At 44.7% G+C, this 18,925-nt stretch overlaps 1 protein-coding gene across 1 annotated transcript in view; it reads left to right on the top strand.

The window, feature by feature from the left end:
• GPC4 (glypican 4) overlaps positions 1-12,783 on the top strand; it is a 67,478-nt gene extending 54,695 nt beyond the window's left edge. The window contains exons 4-9 of the mRNA XM_066559368.1: positions 523-688; positions 6,437-6,567; positions 6,771-6,917; positions 7,317-7,453; positions 9,596-9,771; positions 10,604-12,783. Coding sequence (XP_066415465.1) covers positions 523-688; positions 6,437-6,567; positions 6,771-6,917; positions 7,317-7,453; positions 9,596-9,771; positions 10,604-10,815 — 969 coding nt within the window. The 3' untranslated portion in view covers positions 10,816-12,783. The remainder of the gene's footprint in view (positions 1-522; positions 689-6,436; positions 6,568-6,770; positions 6,918-7,316; positions 7,454-9,595; positions 9,772-10,603) is intronic.
• The last annotated feature ends 6,142 nt before the right edge of the window (positions 12,784-18,925 follow it).

The raw sequence follows: 18,925 nt of genomic DNA, 5'->3' as shown, positions 1-18,925 counted from the left end.
CGCTGAGGAGGAGGGCATGCAGGGATCATGTCAGACATCCCATCTTGATGTCCCGCTTTTTCCTGAAGTATCCCAGCATCATCATCTTCAGCATGTGTTTGCAGCAGGGCTCAGAGAGTGCAGCTTTGTGTGACATCTTTTGACTTGGGTGCATTTTACTGCCTTCCCTGAGCTTCCTGAGTGCTGCCTGTCCCCTTGGAGTGCCTGTCCTTGGAGCCCTGGGAGGGGTCCCACGTCCTACAGGGTGTCCTACATGGTACAAATAATGTTTTGCAGAGATGGGGGCTGTCTGTGTCCCCTGGAGTGACAGATACCCCCGAGGAGGTGAGCCAGACCCAGACCCCTTCATCTGTTCCCCACATCTCTGGAGCACATAAGCAGGGACCAGCCACAATGCGTGACCCCACTGCATCTCTTCTGCACAGCTCTATCCCATGCACCTCGGGGTAAATGTGTGAGGTTTTTTTGCTTTAGTAACTGAGGGCTAATTTTCTTGTTCTTTTTTCTTTTTCTCTGGTAAAGGTGAACCCCACGCCGCAGGGAACGCGGGCGCTGCTGAAAATGATGTACTGCCCACACTGCCGGGGGCTGGTGTCAGTGAAGCCCTGCTACAACTACTGCTTCAATGTCATGAGAGGCTGCTTGGCCAACCAAGGGGACTTGGATGCCGAGTGGAATATCTTTATGGGTAAGGCAATATGAGTTAAAACTTCCTGTAAGTCTGCCCTGGTCGTGTGTCCCTCACCTGAATAGCATTGTGAGTGGCTGTGCTGAGTTGTAGCAGGTTTTTCATGTATCTGTGATGAGTATCTTTTCCTTACACACCTCTGAGTACAGCACACCTTTTGCTATTCACATTAACCTTCAAATAAATGAGAATGTTGTGCCAGTGACTTTTGTTGCAGCAAGCTCTAGGAGGATGGAAGTGGTGTGGGCTTGTAGGCTCAGAATGTTTCTTCTTGCTGGATCAAGCATGTGTGCAAGCTGGTTTTTCTATGCTACTTACACCTTGTTGTCACCATACATCTGTCCTTCCTGAAGTCAGTTTTCTCCTTCAGCAGCCTGGGAGTCTCCTTGCCAGCCATGAAGAGCTTTGGGAAAAGCTGTAGGCCTGGATTTTACACTAAAAAATTGAATGGGACATGTCTGAATATGTTTTTAAACAGCTCATTTGGTGCTTGGCCACCATCCTTTTGCAATGTCAGCAGGTCTTGTATGAAACTGTGCTAGTGCTTTTTGCCATCCTCTTCATCCTGTTTGTTATTTCTCTTCTGTGCTTATACACAGTATCATTCAATACATAAAATTTAGACTGAAATGTTAAATTCTACCTTGGGTCAAGGCTTATCAGAATTGGCAGTGCATCTGCATCACATTTTGGGGCAAAGGCAATAGATAATGTTAAATGTTTTCATTTGCGCTGCTTTTTTAGGAGGTTTGATTTATCTGTGATCTGAGCATCCTTTGGGAGCAGTCGCTTCCCTCTAGTTAATGTGTGATGAAGTGCACATGTAAAGTATCTGCTGCTACTGAGAAGGCTGTGGTGCTCTTCCATTCCACTCATGGAAAAAAAAAAAGATTGTTAGAAATAAAATATTTCACTAAGTTGCAAGATTTTAAAAAAATGAAATTGCTGCTAGCTGACATTTTAGGCTCCATTTATGTCTTAGAACTTGTTTTCCTCTGTTTGGTGCGCTGGATTTTCACTTTGCTGCTCATGCCAACTGAATGTGTGCAGGGTGTTATTTTCAGAGGGCATTTTTTTGTGTGTGTATTCCATATAGGGAGCTAAATGTGACACTAAGTTGGGTTTCCAAGTCATTCTCTGGGAGGCTGACACCCCAGCCCCCCAGTCCTCAGAGCCGTCTTTCTCATGAGAATATTAAGTATTTCAACTACAATTGTTGCTGAAATAGCTCAAAGCCAGGAGACTTGCAAACATCTAGTCCAAGTAGAAAAGAAGAATCCCATGAAAGGGAAGGGCATAATGCCAGAAAACAGACAAAAGCACAAGCAGCTAATTGCTGTAGGTGGTATGCAGCTAAAAACGAACCTCGGGGGAAGCCGGCGAGCCCTGTCACACGAGACTGATCAGGGACTGCATACAATAATTAAGATTATTAAACAAGACAAAATAAATACATGTGATTCCAGGTTGGAAGCAAAGCTTTCTTCTTGCAGTGCTTCCTCCCCAAAGGGCTTCTTGCCCACTCATTACTTAAGTGTGGTATTAAGCTTTGTTACATTTGTTGGCAGTATTTGCTTGGTTCCTGCACTCTCGGTTGATGGCTGCAGTGGAGTACAGATACAGAAAACTTAAGCTGTGCTTTCTTTAGACAATTTAATAAGTGAACAGGTGCTGGTTATGTTCCAGACTTTGGTTTCTCTCTCAGTTTGCTACTTGAGACAAATTAAATTAAATATATTTGGTGTTTAGGGCCGGGCATATGCCACAAATATCTTGTGTGTATGGTTAAAGGTTTAAAAAAATTAAAGAAATAACACCCAAAAAATTTCCCCCAAACCACCTCACAAAATCCCAAAATCCCACCTCCATGGTCCCAATGAGATTTTGCATTGTGGGTTTAAGTGCCAAGTTATGGCAATGATTTATTATGAGTCAAAAGCAGATTTTGAACCTATCAAATCAATTTAAAAATAGTTAAATCAGAGAACTTGTAGCAAGTGCTGCAAGTCTATATGAATGTGAAATACACGTTTGTTAGTGCTAGTGGGTCTATAAGTAAGTCAATTATGTAAAGCTGGGATGTAAAGTTTGTAGGTTTTTTGAGACAAGAAGACTTTGTAATTCCTTATTTCTCCAAAGTACCGTTTAAAGCGGAGGAGTATGAAATAATGACCGAATTGTACTCTTTTCTCCCCTTTAACTATCTAAATTATTTCTCCCTCTATTCCTGACACAATTGTACACCAATTAGACAGGGGTATACTTTGTTTCAAACAGGCTGTTGGGGGGTTGGAACCTTCCTGAATGAACAGTGTTAATCTCCAGTGCCTTTTCATGATTTTTTTTTCTCCACAAAGGTTTACTCTGCTCAAAGATGTCGAATTCAGGCTCCATATACATATCTGGAGTACTACTTTGTGTGCAAAGAATTTTTTCCCCCACCCCGCTAAAAAAAAAAAAAAAAAAAGATTGTTGTTAATGAATGGTCAAGGTCTTCCCCCTCCTTCCTTCCCCTTTTAAATCAGATCTTGGGGTTAAGACTGAAAACTGCCTTTTGTTCTTCAAGTCAGACAGTGAGGCTGAAGATGTGGGTTTCTGATTATTGGTGGCACAATGAGAAAGAATTGCTTTCCTTCATGAGAGCGAGGTGCTTTGTTGCCAAGGATTGTCTCAATGCCAGTAGCAAGGACAAATGTATGCAAGAGGAAAAGGGTCTTTAAGGGATGGTGCTAGATGGTGTGTCTTGGTTGGTTTTTTTTCACCTAAATCCACTTCTATCTCCCCATCACAGGGAAGAGAGACAGTCTTTGTCATGCTGTGTGTTTGTAATACATGGCTGGGATACATTTTTCACTCTGCCAGAGTTGGGGATTTTGGTGAAGCAAAGCTGAGCCATCTCCCTGCGGCTTATAAATATCATTTACTTTGCATGAGAGCTGGGGCAAATAATTGTTATTTGTAATCAACCTCTCTCTGCTCCCCATAACGGAGAATCTTTTTCTGGGAGCTGAGTTGCTCAGAAGGTTGGCTCCTGGAGCTGGGGCAGGAGCCTCCCCTCCTGCGGGCAGCGGTGCTGGCGGCGCCCTGAACCCCAGCCAGCCTTGGCAGCGTCAGTCGGGGCTGCCAGAGGGAACCACTGCTGGCCACCACTGCTCTGGGGACACCAGCCAGCTCCTGCTGGGAGGTAAAAGTTTGCAGGATGCCTCCAAAATCAAAACTGTGGATGAGGCAGAGCCCCCCCACCCTCAGCCCTTGCTCCTCCCCACCCCTTTCTAATGAAAGTTTATTTCGTTTAGTGTTCCTTGCCAGTATCAATCCCAACTCCAATTACTCCTTTCCTTATCTTTTCTCGCCAGCTTTGGCAGCTCTGCTGGAGGCCGAATGCATTTTCTCTATGGGCAGTCAAAGCAGAGGCTGCATTCCTGGGCTGTGATACATGGAACGCCATGGCACCCCTGCTAACAAAGGGCCCAATTCGCTCTACATTCCCATGGTCTTGTGGATGGCCTGCCCGGCTCAAAGTTTACAAAGATGCCAAACAGCCAGAAGAATTGGGGTTTATGTTTCCTTTCAGTCTTTCACAAACACTTTATTGATCTGTGGCCTTTCCTGGCCACTCAGAGAATTAAGAAGTTACAAAATGGAATGATTTTTTTTTTTTTTAAACCTGTGCATTTTGTGGGTTGTATTATCTGTCTACTCATAATATTTTTATTTGAAATGAGTGGCTTCCTGCACACTGCACCAGGATGTTCTTTATGCGCGTGAAAAACCCCAAAAGCTTTGACAATGATGAACACATTTAAGTTGTGCTCCACTTGTTTACAAAAGTCTCCATTTGGTAGCACATCAAAAGCATTTTTCTCTCCTCCGGCACAATGGTATATTCATGCTAGCAGTCATTACTCAGAGATTTGAAGCATCACTTTATTGGAGCCCACCACAATACAGTCTAAGACTCTTTGTTTCATTTGTTATTACCGTCTCCTTCTTTTTTCCTTTTTTTTCTATTTTCTTTTTTTTTCTTTTTTTTTTTTTTAATGCATTTAGTTCAGACCTGTTTGTAGTCCCTGATGGTGAAATTCCAGCCATGCCCTGCCAGAGCTCTGTCACTGATGCTGGTGGTGTGTGCCTGCAGAGTGAGGGTCTTTCCTGGGGCCACCAGCTCCTCTGGAGCTCACTCCCTAAACACTCACACCTTGGTGGAGCTGACTGAGTGAGAAGGGGTTAATTGAATGATAGTCCTTTAACTAACACTCAGCAAATCTTTGGAATATTGAGTTTTCTTTTAAAAGTGGATTTACAAGCTAGGTAGGCATTTGCAATTCATGTTGTGGGTTATGGTGTTGGATTATTATTATAATTTGTTGTGTTGTTGCTTTTAATAATAATGATAATAACTTTACATACTCAAATATATTTGTTTTATATTTTTCATCATTTGTGGTTTTTTTAACATAGTTTATTTTACATGACTTGGGCACTCAGGCAGAGCTATTACTAAATTGTTCAGTATGTAGAGTTTCTTTATAGGGATTTAACAGATAGCCAGAGCCTACAGAAGTTTTCTGTTTGTGCAAAGTACCTTCTGCACTTAGGAGGAGGATGAATGTCATGAGAAAGATGAATAGACTGAGTGTGAAACACCCATTTCTCATTAATGGAAGGAACCAGGCATATCTTAGGAGCAGGGAGGAGCTCCTTGGGGCCAGAGGGGCTGTTCTGTCCTTGTCACTTAGGCTAGGAAAAATTGAGGAATTACATGCAACTGGAAAAAGATGAGTTTGTGGCAGAGCATCATGAAGTGATGCAGGAGAGGAGACCAGCAAATGTTTTGGGGTTGGGGGACTGCAGTGAAACTAACAGTAAATTAAGGTTGTGATGGGTGAGAAGAGACAAGAGCTCAGTGCCAGGTGTATTCCTGGAGGCACCTTGTAGGGGAGAACCAGAGAGAGGGCTTAAATGCAGTGCAGGGGGAAAGCCTTAATGCCTGTAATAATTTCCCAGAGGAAGTAGTGCAGGGTCCAGTAGCTGCTGTGTTCAGTGATGCATTTGATGAGGACGTGCATGTTAGCACAGGAGGAGTGACCTGGTGTTGGCTCAGAGACTTTCCATCTCCCCTTGCTTAGAGACGTGCCAAGTACATCATGAGTGCACAGCATTCACCCTGCTCTCACACAGACTCCCTCCCTTGTGCAAATTGTCCATGTGGTGCTAGGAATTGCAATCCCTTGGCTTCCCAGGCAGGAAAAAGCCTGTAGCTCTCCATAAGGGAAAGATGGTATCAAGGATTGTCTTGGACCCTTGCATGTTGGTGCCTTGTACTCAAGACCAGCATGAGGAAGCTGATGGCTTTGAAAGCAGTCTTGAAAAACAAATGACACAAGGCAACCTTTAATAAACGAGCATGGAAAGGAGAGTGTTAGTAATGCTTGTTCTGATGGGAGGAGCTGATTACAGGCTGCTGTTGGCAGGCTGTGATGGCTTTTGATGTACATGAGCCTGTGGTTTGGTGCTGGCAGCCTCTAAGAGCCTGGTGAAGGTGTAGGCTCTGGGAACTGAGCAAAATGTTTCCTGGAGATGTGTGCTGGTCAGAGGTGACACTGCAGTGGTCAATGTCCATGTGCTCAAACTGGTGTAGTTCTTAACTCTTATTCCTGAAGCTCCTGCATTAAAAACCTTTGTTTTTCTGTCTGTGTGGTAGATTCTCCTCCATTACAAACCTTTGCTTTTCTCTCTCTGTGTTAGATTCAATGCTGCTGGTAGCAGAGAGGCTGGAGGGACCCTTCAACATTGAGTCTGTCATGGACCCCATTGATGTGAAAATTTCAGATGCGATCATGAACATGCAGGAGAACAGCATGCAGGTGTCTCAGAAGGTAAGTAGGCCAAGAGGACACTTGGGATTTTTTTATTTAATGTGTTTTATTTCCCTATTCTTGTCAATATGTTTTTTCTTGAATGCCCTTTCAAGTATATATAAAGCTAATGTGTTATTTTGGGCGGGGGCTGCATTGGAGCATGGGAAAGGGAGGCTCTTGTGACCTCTTACTTCATAAAATCCTTTCCTTCTCTCACACAGGTTTTCCAGGGATGTGGCCAGCCAAAAACACTTGCCCAAGGCCGGACTGCTCGCTCTGTGTCTGAAGGTGGTTTCACTGCTCGTTTCAGACCCTACAACCCAGAGGAGCGACCCACCACAGCTGCTGGCACGAGCCTGGACCGACTGGTGAGTGCCTGGTCCTGCTGGTGCCACAGAGGTGCTCCATACTCGGGTACCACAGTGTATAATTCACCATTTTTAATTGATAGGCTTTCTTAATATTCCTTGGCCGTCTTAAAACTCTTTAAGGGGTGTAATCTGCCCATAGCTCTAGACATTAATTACCTCAGCGCTTCTATGTCAGAGAAGTGCCTGTGTTAAAAGCTTGGCTTATGAATAATATGTGTTTGAGGAGCAGTGTTTAATTTTGTATTAAAAAAGTAAATCAACCATCAAAACTCACAGCCTGAAGATCTGGCTTGTACATGTCTGTTGTGATGAAAAAAACCTTCTCAACTTCACTTTTACTGAACGTTTGGTATTCTGGATTATGTCTTGTGTTCCTTTTTTTATTTTATTTAATAGGTTACTGATGTGAAAGAGAAGCTGAAACAAGCCAAAAAATTTTGGTCATCTCTCCCTGGCAACATTTGCAATGATGAAAAGATGTCTGTAGGCACTGTCAATGAGAATGAGTGCTGGAATGGAAGCGCCAAGAGCAGGTTTGGTGATGCTGCCACCCCTGGTTAACCCTTTCCCTTTCACCCCAGACTTTCCCTGTGTCCTGATCCCACTCCCTGAGCCTTTTTTTCCTACAGGAGTGATCCCAGCTTGCCCAAGACAGGCTGCTGCCATTACCCCTTTAGTTTTTGTAGATGGGAGAGCTGGAATGTAGCACCAAAGTGTTGTCCAAGCTCTACATGGGGGGAGTTTCTTTTAGAGGAGGGAGCAGAGTGTGGATACCCAAACAGGTCATCTCTCCTTGGACTTCAGCCCCTTACTAGTTGTTCATGGAACTAGGGAGATTTGTAAAAATCCTGTATCCCAGCCACAGAGCAGAGGTGCTTGTGTTGTCTGACTGTGCTGTTGCCCCAGTGTCCCCAGTTGGTGTTTCCACCAGGAACTGGTTTCTTTCTTGAGCAAGGGCAGGGGGTGATGGAGGGTGGAGACCTTCTCCAGTGCTGAGGTCAGTGGCACATGGGGGGCAGTGGTTTCATTCACACTTTCTATGGAAAAAAGAGTTATAGAATCTTTTTTTTACTTGTAAGGAAGAAATTGCCAACACATGAGTAAGCCAGAGTTTTTCTGTCATATGGTTTATGTAACTGTTTAACTTTTATTTTGGAAATAAAAGTTTCTCTTTTTTTTCTTGTTTGCTTACTGAGGAAATAAGCACAATCCAAGATGTTCCATTAAAAAAAAAGGCAAAAAAGCAGTTGTCTGGGGTTTTCCAGCAGTTTTTCTAAGTAAAAGCAGGTTCTGCCCTTGATAGTTTTGGGACACAGCACTAAGCCAGACCTCATAACTTTTGCACTGTTTTGTGTGTGCCTAAAACTCTGCCATACTTTGCTAGGGCAGTGTTTTGGGTGTATGTGACAAGAAGTGGCCCTGCCTCCTGAAATCTTGTTTATCAGCAGCCTCTATGGGCTTTTCATAGCAGATACCCCCAGTGTGTGCAGGGGCACCAGTATCGAGGGGAGATGGAGACTTGGCAGCACTTGGCAAGGAGACAGGGCAGGCTGGATATCCTATGTGGGTTGAGCAAGATAATTTGCTTTACTATTTTCTCCATGACTCCAATAAGGTAGAAGTTTGGTAGTCTTCCACACTTTGGTGGACTTCTTTGAAACATATAATATTGATGACAAATAATAACAAAACTGTCACCACCAGTTATCATTGTCACTCCCATATATAGGACAGGGTTTGAGCAAGCTTTTCAGAGTATGACAACATCCTGGTGTCCAGGATCAGTAGACTGTGCTAAAGGCTTTTCTCTCTCTTGTGATACTGATGTTGGCATCCTAACTAAGAAAAGTAATGTCTTCTTCAGTTAAAATGATCTTTCTAGCAAGGTAGTTGGAGGAAAGGGGAATGTCCTGTCCCTGCTGTATAAGATGATACTCCAAATACCTGTGTCAGGAAATGTATTCTGTTGGGTTTTGTTGCTCAGCCTCTCTTTTAAACCAGGAGGCTGTACAAGTGTTCAGACCTGAGCATGTACACCTTCTGGAGCTGAGCATCTTGGCTCTCCCCTTCTCTGATATATGGAGCTGCAGGATCTCATCTTCAGCATCACAGATGTTTCTCCTGCTGGGGTTTTTAGGGAAATTGCATCTCATGTCTGCATGGTGAGAAGCACACATTTAATATCCCAGCTTGATGGTTAAGATCCATTACTTAAAGTCAGAATGACACACTCTTACCTCCAACAGTTACTATAGGTTTCTGTGGGATAACCATGGTCTCAAAGGTTGTGTTCCCAAAAGTGTCATGTGACTGGCATCAAGGCATCTCAGCACCTTGTATTGCTCTGCAGCCAGCTGATTTATGCTGTTGAAAGCCATTATTAATATAAACCCCAGATCTTCCTTTCCTTTTCAAGTTGGGGAGAAAATTGTCATTCCCCTGCCCATGTGGCACAGTGTAAATGAAAACAGTACTTCATTCCACATGCTACAGAGAGTGCAGGGAAGGGAGATGGGGTAAGAAGGGCTGTGTGAGGTGTAGCATGTGGAAAGATGCTGTTGGGCTCAGAATGTTACCCCAGCTGAAAGCAGGGATGGCACTGCAGAGTTCCCATGGTGTCCTCAGGACCCTGCTGAGCTGCACCTCTGGTACCAGCAGGAATGGTTTCTTTTCAGGTACGACTTTGCAGTGACTGGAAATGGTTTAGCAAGTCAAGTGAATAACCCAGAGGTTGAAGTGGACATTACCAAGCCAGACATGGTGATTCGCCGGCAGATCATGGCTCTGCGGGTGATGACCAACAAGCTGAAGAATGCCTACAGCGGCAACGACGTCGACTTCATTGACATAAGTATGTTTGCTGTTGTTTGCCTTTTGCTTTTTCTTTTTTCCCTTTTAATTGGATTTCATGCTAACATGGGTAGCTGGTTAAGCTTCAGCTGTGGGTAAGCGTGTTAGTGAGGAGGGTAGGAACCGGCCTCTCCGACAGGCTGTGTGAAGAGGGCTGTTCCCACAAAGCCATAGAGTGGTTTGGGTTAGAAGGGACCTTTAAAGGTCATCATTGCATCACCCTGCAATGAGCTGGGACATCATCTATTACATCAGGCTGCTCAGAGCCTCATCCAACCAGCCTGACCTTGAGCCTTTCCAGAGATGGGGAACCTACCACCTCTCTGAGCAGCCTGTGCCACAGTGTTTCACCACCCTCATCATAAAACCATTTCTTCCTTATATCTAATCTAAATCTACTTTCTTTTAGTTTAAAACCATTACCCCTTGTCTTAATGCAACAATCCCAGCTCTCTCAGTCTGTCCTCATAGAAAAGGTGTTCCAGCCTCTGAGTATTTCTGTGTCCTTCTCTGGACTCTCTCCAGCAGACCCTTCCTATGCTGGGGGCCCCAGAGCTGGATGCAGAACTCCATGTGGAGTCTCATGAGTGGAGTAAAGGGGGTGAATCCCCTCCCTTGACCTGCTGCTCACAGTGCTCTGGGTGCAGCCCAGGATGTGATTGACTTTCTGGGCTGCACCCATCGCCCAGACATAATGACTGCACACAGAAATCACATTAACCAGGGGACCCACGCTTACCTCTCATGAACACCAGAACAGCCACACTTTCCTTTTGCCCCTGCTACCTTGTGCAGGCAGCAGAGGAGCACAGCAGGCGTGTTTGTTTCCCCAGGTGAGGAGAGCAGCGGGGAGGAGAGCGGCAGCGGCTGTGAGCTCCAGCAGTGCTCCCCAGAGTTTGAGTTCAACGCCACCGAGGTCACCGGCAGCTCCAACAAGAGCGACAAGACCGTGAACACTTCTTCTGCTGCCACCAGAAGTGGTCTATCACAAGCAGCCTTGCTCCTTAGCATTTTGTTTTTGGCCATGCAAAGACAATGGAGATAATTGTGCAGCATAGGGGGAGGGGAAAAGACTTTTATTATCAAAGGTAGAAGGCACCTGCTTTCACTTTTATACCATCTAGAGACTTTGCTTTTTAAGTTAATGGACAACAGTGTACAGTTTTTACTATGTTGCCACTGGTTTTAAGATACTGATTTTTTTTTTCCCTTGCTATCCTGGGAATAACAGGAATGGGAAGTATCAGTCTATCCTGTTCACCAAGAGTCCATGTTAGAGGTGGATAACAAAAATGTATATACAAGCCTGTAGTTAGCTCTGCATTTGTGTCTTTATGACTTCTTTTTTTTTTTCTTTTACTGTATTTCTTACGAAAACAAAAACCCCAGGGTCTTCTCTTGGCCTGTAACAAGTATGTGTTTCTGAAATGAGAAATATCTGTACAGAAGCAGGTTTTATTTATCATGTTATCTTATGAGGAAAAAATAATTGCCCAACAAGCAGAAAATGTTTCATGTAGTTAACTTCCCATTTATCCACATTATGTTAGTTGCCTTATCTGGAGAGAAGTGGAAGTCATTTGTCTTTATTATGTGCTAAAACAGAAGGTGAAGGCAGAACTGGTCATCGTGCCAAGGGCCCCGTTTGCTTAGGGCATCCATGCCAGGAGCAGGTTGTGCTTGCTTTACAGGAGGTTTGGTTAAATTGGAAGGGACTACAGAGAATTCCCATTCTGCAGACACTGAGAAGAGCTGTCCTTTGCTCCCCAGGATCCTTGCAATCAGCTGTAACTCCTGTGGGTCAGTTCCCAACGTGCATCCCCCGTGGGAATGAGGCATTAAACTTGTTCAGTTGGAAACAACTTGTGGTCTCACAGCTCCAAATGCCAACTTGTGTCTTGTCTGCACGTTTGTTAGCTGAATGCTGGATTGATTTTTTAATGCTCTCGGTTCTGGTTCTAAGGAATCCTGTGTGGGAGGGCAGGTGGGGAGGGGTTGGGTTTGTTTTTGCAAGAGTTTTGTTTCCTCTCTGATGGGGGCAAAAGAGAAGGAGCAGGCACTGTTGCAGGTACATGGAAGCAAGAGCTGGCAGGGCTGAAGATGCCTCACTCTGGGTGTGTTTGGTCTCCTGGAATCTGATGCCCAGCACCTCTGGCTTTTCGGCACTACCTGAGACACCTTCCTTCTCTCCTTCTGCTGTTGGAGTTGGAACAATGTTGTGGTGAACAACAACTCACAAATAAAAGAAATGTATATTTTTAAGAAAAGAGATGAAATAATTTTTAAAAGAGTTTAGCAAAAGCAACGTCTTTGGAAAGACTCAAAATTATTCTGCACGTCTCTTCCTGCTTTGGATAGCCTTTAGGTCTGGCTGGATGCCTGGATCTGGGCAGGAAAGCAATTCTGAAAGAAAAGGTTTGCTCTATTCCACCTTTGTGTCATAAAGGATAATTTTCTATTTTTATATTGAAGCATTAATTACTTGTTAGCTCAGGGTCAGCATTATACTCAACTTTATTTTCACACCAAATTTCTGCAAAGCTATAAAGACAAAGTATTCTTGGCTGGTATAAATAATCCTGGAGGCTTAATTTCACTAGAAGTAGCCAGTTATTTATTAAAACATGATGTTAGTAGAGTTAGGGATATTCTGGTTAGATTATTTTTCTTTAGAAAATAAATCATGGAACCATAAAATTGAAAAAATTATAAATTTATGTGTGGGAAAAAATGGATTGTAAATAGCTAAGTTGCCTTGCGAGGAATTGGAAAATGTGCTGATACTTAGAAACTACCTCATTTCTGAGGAATTTCCTTTCTAGCTTTGAGTGCTATTGCTTTTACTTGGTATAAGTGAATCTGGTCTCCAATATGTAGCTGAAAGAGTTATCCCTATAGACCTTGTTAGATTGTTTTTAATTTAGAGGGTTGAACTACATCCAGCTGTTTTCTTTCAGCAAAGTTCCCTAACAAAGAGAATTTCTGAATTAAATATTGCTGATGGTTTCCATGACTTTTCCTGATTTGTTTGGTTTCATGGCATTTTCTGATTGCCCTTTAATTATTTAAATGGTTCTAGCCATTTGAATTTTAATCCCGAAATAAACAAACCTTAGATGCACTACCATTGTAAATATATCGCAGTAGGGTCTGACTGGATAACCTTTCTGGCTCATACCCAGCTGGCAGGCCAGCAGAGTTAACTGAAGAAAAAAAAAAATAAAACTTCTTCAGAGCTCTGAGATTGGTGGAACAAAAGCCCTTATGTTCAGAGCTGCTGCCTGCTCCAGCATCTCCCTTCTTGGCATAAGTGTTCATATGTAAGAAAGTTGCTTGTAAATTCTCCTGGTTTTGGGCATTTCTGGTCAGAAAACAAAAACACTTCTGAATTTATATTTATCATTTTACAACTAATTGCTCACTAATTATTATTCCTTAGTTTGGTACAGGCCACCAATGCAGAGACCTCCCGTCAGTTTTAAGCATGTCCAGTTGATTTTGTTAATAGCATAAGAGACTTCCAGTATATAAAGGACAGATTTGTCACCTGGGGCTGCAGGAAACAAGAGTAAACATCAATGTAGGATGATCAAAAGTTGTGTTCCTGCTTTTATTTTGTTTTGTGTGTGAAGTTGGCTCTCTGACGTGAGCTTGTAAACTAAACCATACGGCTAGGGATGAGACATGCTGCTCACTTCAGGGAAGGCATGTGCTCCCCTCTTCCAGATTTTTTTTTTCATATATAACCAGTGCCATTATGAGCATGATTTAAAGAAAAATTTCCATGTATAGAATTAATTATTAAAGTTAATGGAGCTGGTAAGTGCACTTCAAATGCAAAATGAAGCAGAAAGGTGGTGTCCTTGGCAGTGTGGGAGGTGCTGTCTCCCAAAGCACTGGAATGAAAAGATCCAGCTCTTAATAGGACCTGTTTTAACAGCTCAGTGCCTGTCCTGAAATGGCTTCACAGGTGACACGTGGAGGGGGGAAAAGGAGAGCATGTAATGGGACTGTGATTGGAATCTCTCATTTTGTGTTGTGTTGGTGCCCCCCCAAGTCAGGACAAATGGCCTGAGCAACAAGAGGAGTCTCCACACTCCAGGGCAGGGCAGGCTCTTCTCCTGCTGACCCAGCCTGGGCTTGTCCTCACAGGCAAGGTGATGTATTAATCCTGGAGAGTGCAACCTCTCAGAACAGTGGTCATTTCTTAGACAGATGGTGCTATTGTTCCCATCACCATCCTGTAATTGCTTTGATGCCTGGCTGGACCAGGCAAGCCCTCTGGTTTGGTCCTGGCTCCTTCCTCATCATAGCATCTGGTGTTGGGAACCTCAGAGCATGGCACATAAAAATCCCTTCTATCTATTTGAATGCTTTTACTTACCATGTGTCCTGCAGTAGCTGCCAGCCCTGTTTGTCACCTTTCTCACAATGTCACCCTCTTCCCTCCTATGTGCAGCCCACCTAACCAGATCAGCAGCTGCTGCTTGTGCCCTTCACTTGCCAGCACAAAACTACGGCATTTTCTCTTGTCGCTGGGGGAGCCCATGGCACATCCCCACAGCCTGGAGTGGCAGACACACAGGTCTTGCCAGTGCAGACAAGCCTGGAGCATCCTGGGGACCCTGAGAACCAAAGACTGGGGGGACGTGTGTAAGCTGGTGGGCATTGCTGCTGCAGGAAATCAGAGCCTGGAGAAATCCATCTATTTATTGGAGTTAAACTACTTGTGCTTTTTTTTTTTTTTTTTTTTTTAATGCTGATGGCTTTCTTTTTCCATGTAAGCTCAACTGGGATGACTGCAGTGTCTCTACCAGATGTGATGGCCAGGGGGGACACCTGCCTGCAATGGTTCATAAACCAGCACTGCAGTTCTGGCCAGGCTGGCAGAAGGATTGCCTGACCTCTGCTGCTTCTCTTCCTCAGAATGTCCTCTAGGACTGGTGGTAATTTAAAAATAAATGTAGAATGTGTAGAAGGGGGTGAAATTGATGCAGAAACACTGCAATCCTGATCCCAAATGGTGAAGTGTTCTGTGCTTCTTGGCATCTCTCAGATTGCTGGGATTTAATGGTTTAAGATATTTGGAAAACACAAGTTGGTTAGAGATGATGCAAAAGTGGTGGTTTAGGACCACCTGAGTGTGAACTAACCCTAGTAATAGTTTTCATTTCTTGATAATACTGTTTCAGGAATCAGGTTTTCTGGGTTTGGTTTGCTTTTCTTGTTGCTTAATCCTCTGCTGTGGTTTGTTTGATTGCTTGTAGCAGTGTAAATTGCCTGGGAAGACACAGCTCTTTATGGGCTTGCTGTAATGCTAGGTTAAGTGTGCTGAAATTGCTGTAATTTGTATCTAATGGATTACATGGATTGAGAGCCCTTTTATAACTGTTGGAGCAAGGAGGGGCTGCCAGCCCTGAGGAAGGGAAGGCATCATGGGCACTGCCAGCCCCTTTGTCCCTCTGCTCTGGGAGAACTGTCCTTTTCCTGATCCAGGGGCTGGACAGCCTGGCACGGCTGAGGACCCAGCTGGGTGCAGGAGGAGCAGGCAGCTGTGGCAAAGAGGCTTTTGCTGAACCCAGAAGGTTTTCTGGGATGCTGATGGGAAGTCCTGGTGTGGTGGTGGCTTCCTCTGGTTACTATCCCTGTGCTGTTGGGTGGGTAACTGCTGGGGATGTTTTTCCTCCCTGGACCTGCTCTGCCTTGACCAAAAGGAGACCCTTTTGTCTTTAGCTTGCTCACTGCAATTTGGTCCTGTGGTTCCTTGCTGCCCTTTGCTCTTTGTGGTGATTCCTTTTGTGCATTCCCTGTATCCCAGCTGGAGCAGAGTGGGAATGTATCTCACCCATGGACCTTGGTGGTCCCCTTGCAAGCCATCTCCACCCATCACCAGCCAGAGATTGCTGCAACTGCTAAAACAAAAGTTTTGATTTTAAAACCAGCTCTTACTTGCATCAACAAATCTGCTGCACTTGTTGATATAGTTTAGTGGTGGACCTGGCATTCCTAGGTTAAGGGTTGGATTTAATATTCTTAGAGGTCTTTCCCAGTCTTAATGAGTCTGTGATTAATTTCAACAGCCAGGTAATGTCTGTCTCCCTGATGGTTTCACAGGAGCTGAGTGGGAGCAGCTTCATCCCTATCACAAAATCTGGGGTGCCTGTGCCCCTCATTCATGTATTGCACCAGTACAATTCCCTACAGAGCTGCTCATCTCCCCAGCTGTCCTGCCACACTGTCTCCCTCTATGGGCACCATTAATTTGTGTAATCCCATGCAAATCAATATGCTAAACCCCTCATTAATTGGGTTACTGATTTATACTAATGAGACTTAAAATCTTGGAGAAGTTTGAAGGTATTTGTTTCTCCTCTGACAAGCTATTGTCAGCCCCACAATGGCTGGCCCTTGGCTGGGCTGGTAATTGCCTCGTGACTGGATTTGCATCAACATAATGGCAGGGATGTTAGCAGGAGCTAAGACATCTTTTAGTCTGAACAGGAAAATTCAGGATTAGCAAGGTGGAATGCTGTGTGCCAGCAGTTCCTGGCAGCCCTGTTGTGCAGGGTGGCTTCTCTTCACCTATAACTCGGCTCTGTGGTTGTTTCCATTATTAACCTGCTTTTCTTCAGAGCTTAATAAGCTCAGCCATAAAAATCAGGCCTGCCTGAAAACTTGGCACAGTAGGAATTGGCCAGACTTTTATTTTTTCTGGTGGGAAGAACTGATGATTATTTTTAGAAGAAATTGTTTCGTCTGTGAAGTTTAATGGGTTGAAATGCTGTTTTGGCATTCACAAGCCTTCAGACCAGCTTTGTTGAAAACCTCATTTAGCATCACCAATAACACAGTAATGCTGAGGATCCCCAGGGACAGGCAACTGAAACAATAGCCGGAATGGTACATTTTTAAAGCTAATTGTTGTACATGTTCAGCCATTTCTCCCATGCCACTGCCACACACCACTTGCTGTCTTGTGCAAGATGCAGATCTGAGGACAGTTAAGTCCTCAAGAGGCATTTCACTGACGTTTACAGGAGGTGCATCTGCATTTCCAGGGACTCTTTAATGAAAGCAAGGTCACAGAGCCACTGGATTCCTGCAGCAGAAAGACAATTCTAATTTAACCAAGACTTTTTTTTTTATGGCTGCCTTTTTTTTGTGTCTTCATAACAGAGTGTGTTTGTATTGGAGCTGGTATGTGCAATCCTAAATATATAATTTCCTGTGTGGCAGGGCTCTGGAGGCAGCTCTCAAGTAATGTGTCTTCACACCACCCCTCTCATTTTGGGTGAGCAGCCACCCTGCCTTACTTGCAGGTGAGGAGCTGGGCACCCTTATAAATGGATAGTGGAGTAAGAGAATAAGTGGCTCTCACTTGAAGAGTCCTAAGTACTTTGTTGTTTGCTCTGAATTTCCTGTGTACTAACATAGGCCATGGTGTGTTCCAGGAGGGTTCTTCAGGTAAAATGCCTCCACAGAATGAGACAAGGTGATGACTTCTGAGTGGCTCCAGGGCCTTTCATGTTTTGGGGCAAGTGGAGACTTTGGCTGGTGTGTCACAACCCTCTATGTCGTAGGAAAAAAAAACAATACAAATTTGGGTGAAAAACCCAAAACCATGATCACTCTTTATTCATTGTTAAATTCTTTGGATGGTTGTGCATTCAAAACCACTTGAGTATTGAACAGGAATTTGTGCTACAAAACAGTGGTGGGATTTTCAGTTTCGAGCAGGAAGAGCTGGGGGTCAGTTTTTAGTGGGTGAGTGAGGGCTCTCAGCAAGCCAGGGGCCAAGAGAGTCAGTGGTACAAAGAAGCTGTTGTCCTTGCCAGGGGGCTTCTGGAGCCTGGCTGTCTGAAAATAATTAGCCAAATAAATTAGGTGTGCTCCATGCTAAGTAATTCTGACATTTGGCTTCCTAGGGGAAGGGATAATGTACATGCAGAGATACCTCAGCTTGTCCTTTGTCCCTGGGAGGGGGCACCATGGAGAAGATGGGGCTGTTCTTTGCACAGATGGGAACAGGCAGGAGAAGCTCTCAAAGCCCTTTGCTGACCAGAGGGATGGAGGTGAATCCCCCAGTGGATGGGGGTGGGCAGAGCTGCCCTCCTTCCCCATGCAAGAATGTCCTGCCACTGAGGGCAGGTTTAACTGCAGACTGGTGATTAAAAACTAAAAATTCCCCTCCATGAAGGTGTGCTCCATCATGCTGGTGCAGGCACGGCATGGGGCTCATCCGGCAACTCCCAGAGTTGTGGGACTGGCCTGAGAGGTGCTGGTTAGAAATGAGAGGGAGACAGGAGTGCCTTGGGCAGCACCTGAGCTGTTTCACTGCCATGTCCTCGTTTCCTGTCCTTTCTTTCACTCTGTTGTTATTTAAAGTGCATTACATGCATCTCCTGGTGTTGTATGAGCTGCTCCTCTCCTGAGAGAGGCTGGCAGTACCATTTTCAGGGTCGCATTCCTGTGCTGGTTTTCTCTATCAAAAGGTGGGGCAGGTTCAGCTTTTTGACCACTTTTATAATCCAGCATTGCAGAGGTGCTTGCTGGTCACCCTCCCAACAGAGCCTTGCCCACCCCATAGGGCTTTCACAAAGTGTTTTAATCCTGCTGCAGGGTGGGAGCAGAGCAGGGTTTTTGGAGCCTGGATGGGAGAGAGATGCAGGTGGCACCGAGCCAGAGGAGCCAGGTTTGTATGTGGGTTTTGCACTGCATCCTCCAAGCATTCACAGGAATCAGAAATGAATTTGAAGCCTCTGGAAGGGAGAAACCTCCCCCATTACAATTTTGGCCCCATTGCACTGCATAGGGTGGTTTGCTCCCTTCCTCAGTGTCCTGCCCTTGCTGCTCACACATGGAGCACTAAAGAAGCAGGAATCCCAGATGTGAGGAGTTGTTTAACCCATACAGTTGTGAGGTGCATGGAAAACGTGAGTAAAACCATGACCAAACCTATATATTCATCCTGTCTCAATGAATGGTGGAAGCAATGGGTTCCACCCTTGGCTTTCAAAAACATTAAAGGGAGAAAAAAGCCCACCAAGACCCAAAACCCCTCCAGCCCACCAGGGATGAAGGTTGTGTTTGGGCTGCAGATCCCCAGGAGCAGACAGGACCATGGCTTGGAGCTGAGCACAGGAACAGTCCTGGCT

The sequence above is a fragment of the Molothrus aeneus genome, chromosome 14, assembly GCF_037042795.1.
Source record: "Molothrus aeneus isolate 106 chromosome 14, BPBGC_Maene_1.0, whole genome shotgun sequence".
Lineage (NCBI taxonomy): Eukaryota > Metazoa > Chordata > Aves > Passeriformes > Icteridae > Molothrus > Molothrus aeneus.
Note: the sequence above shows the minus strand (reverse complement) of the source record. Positions and strands in the feature narration are given on the sequence as shown.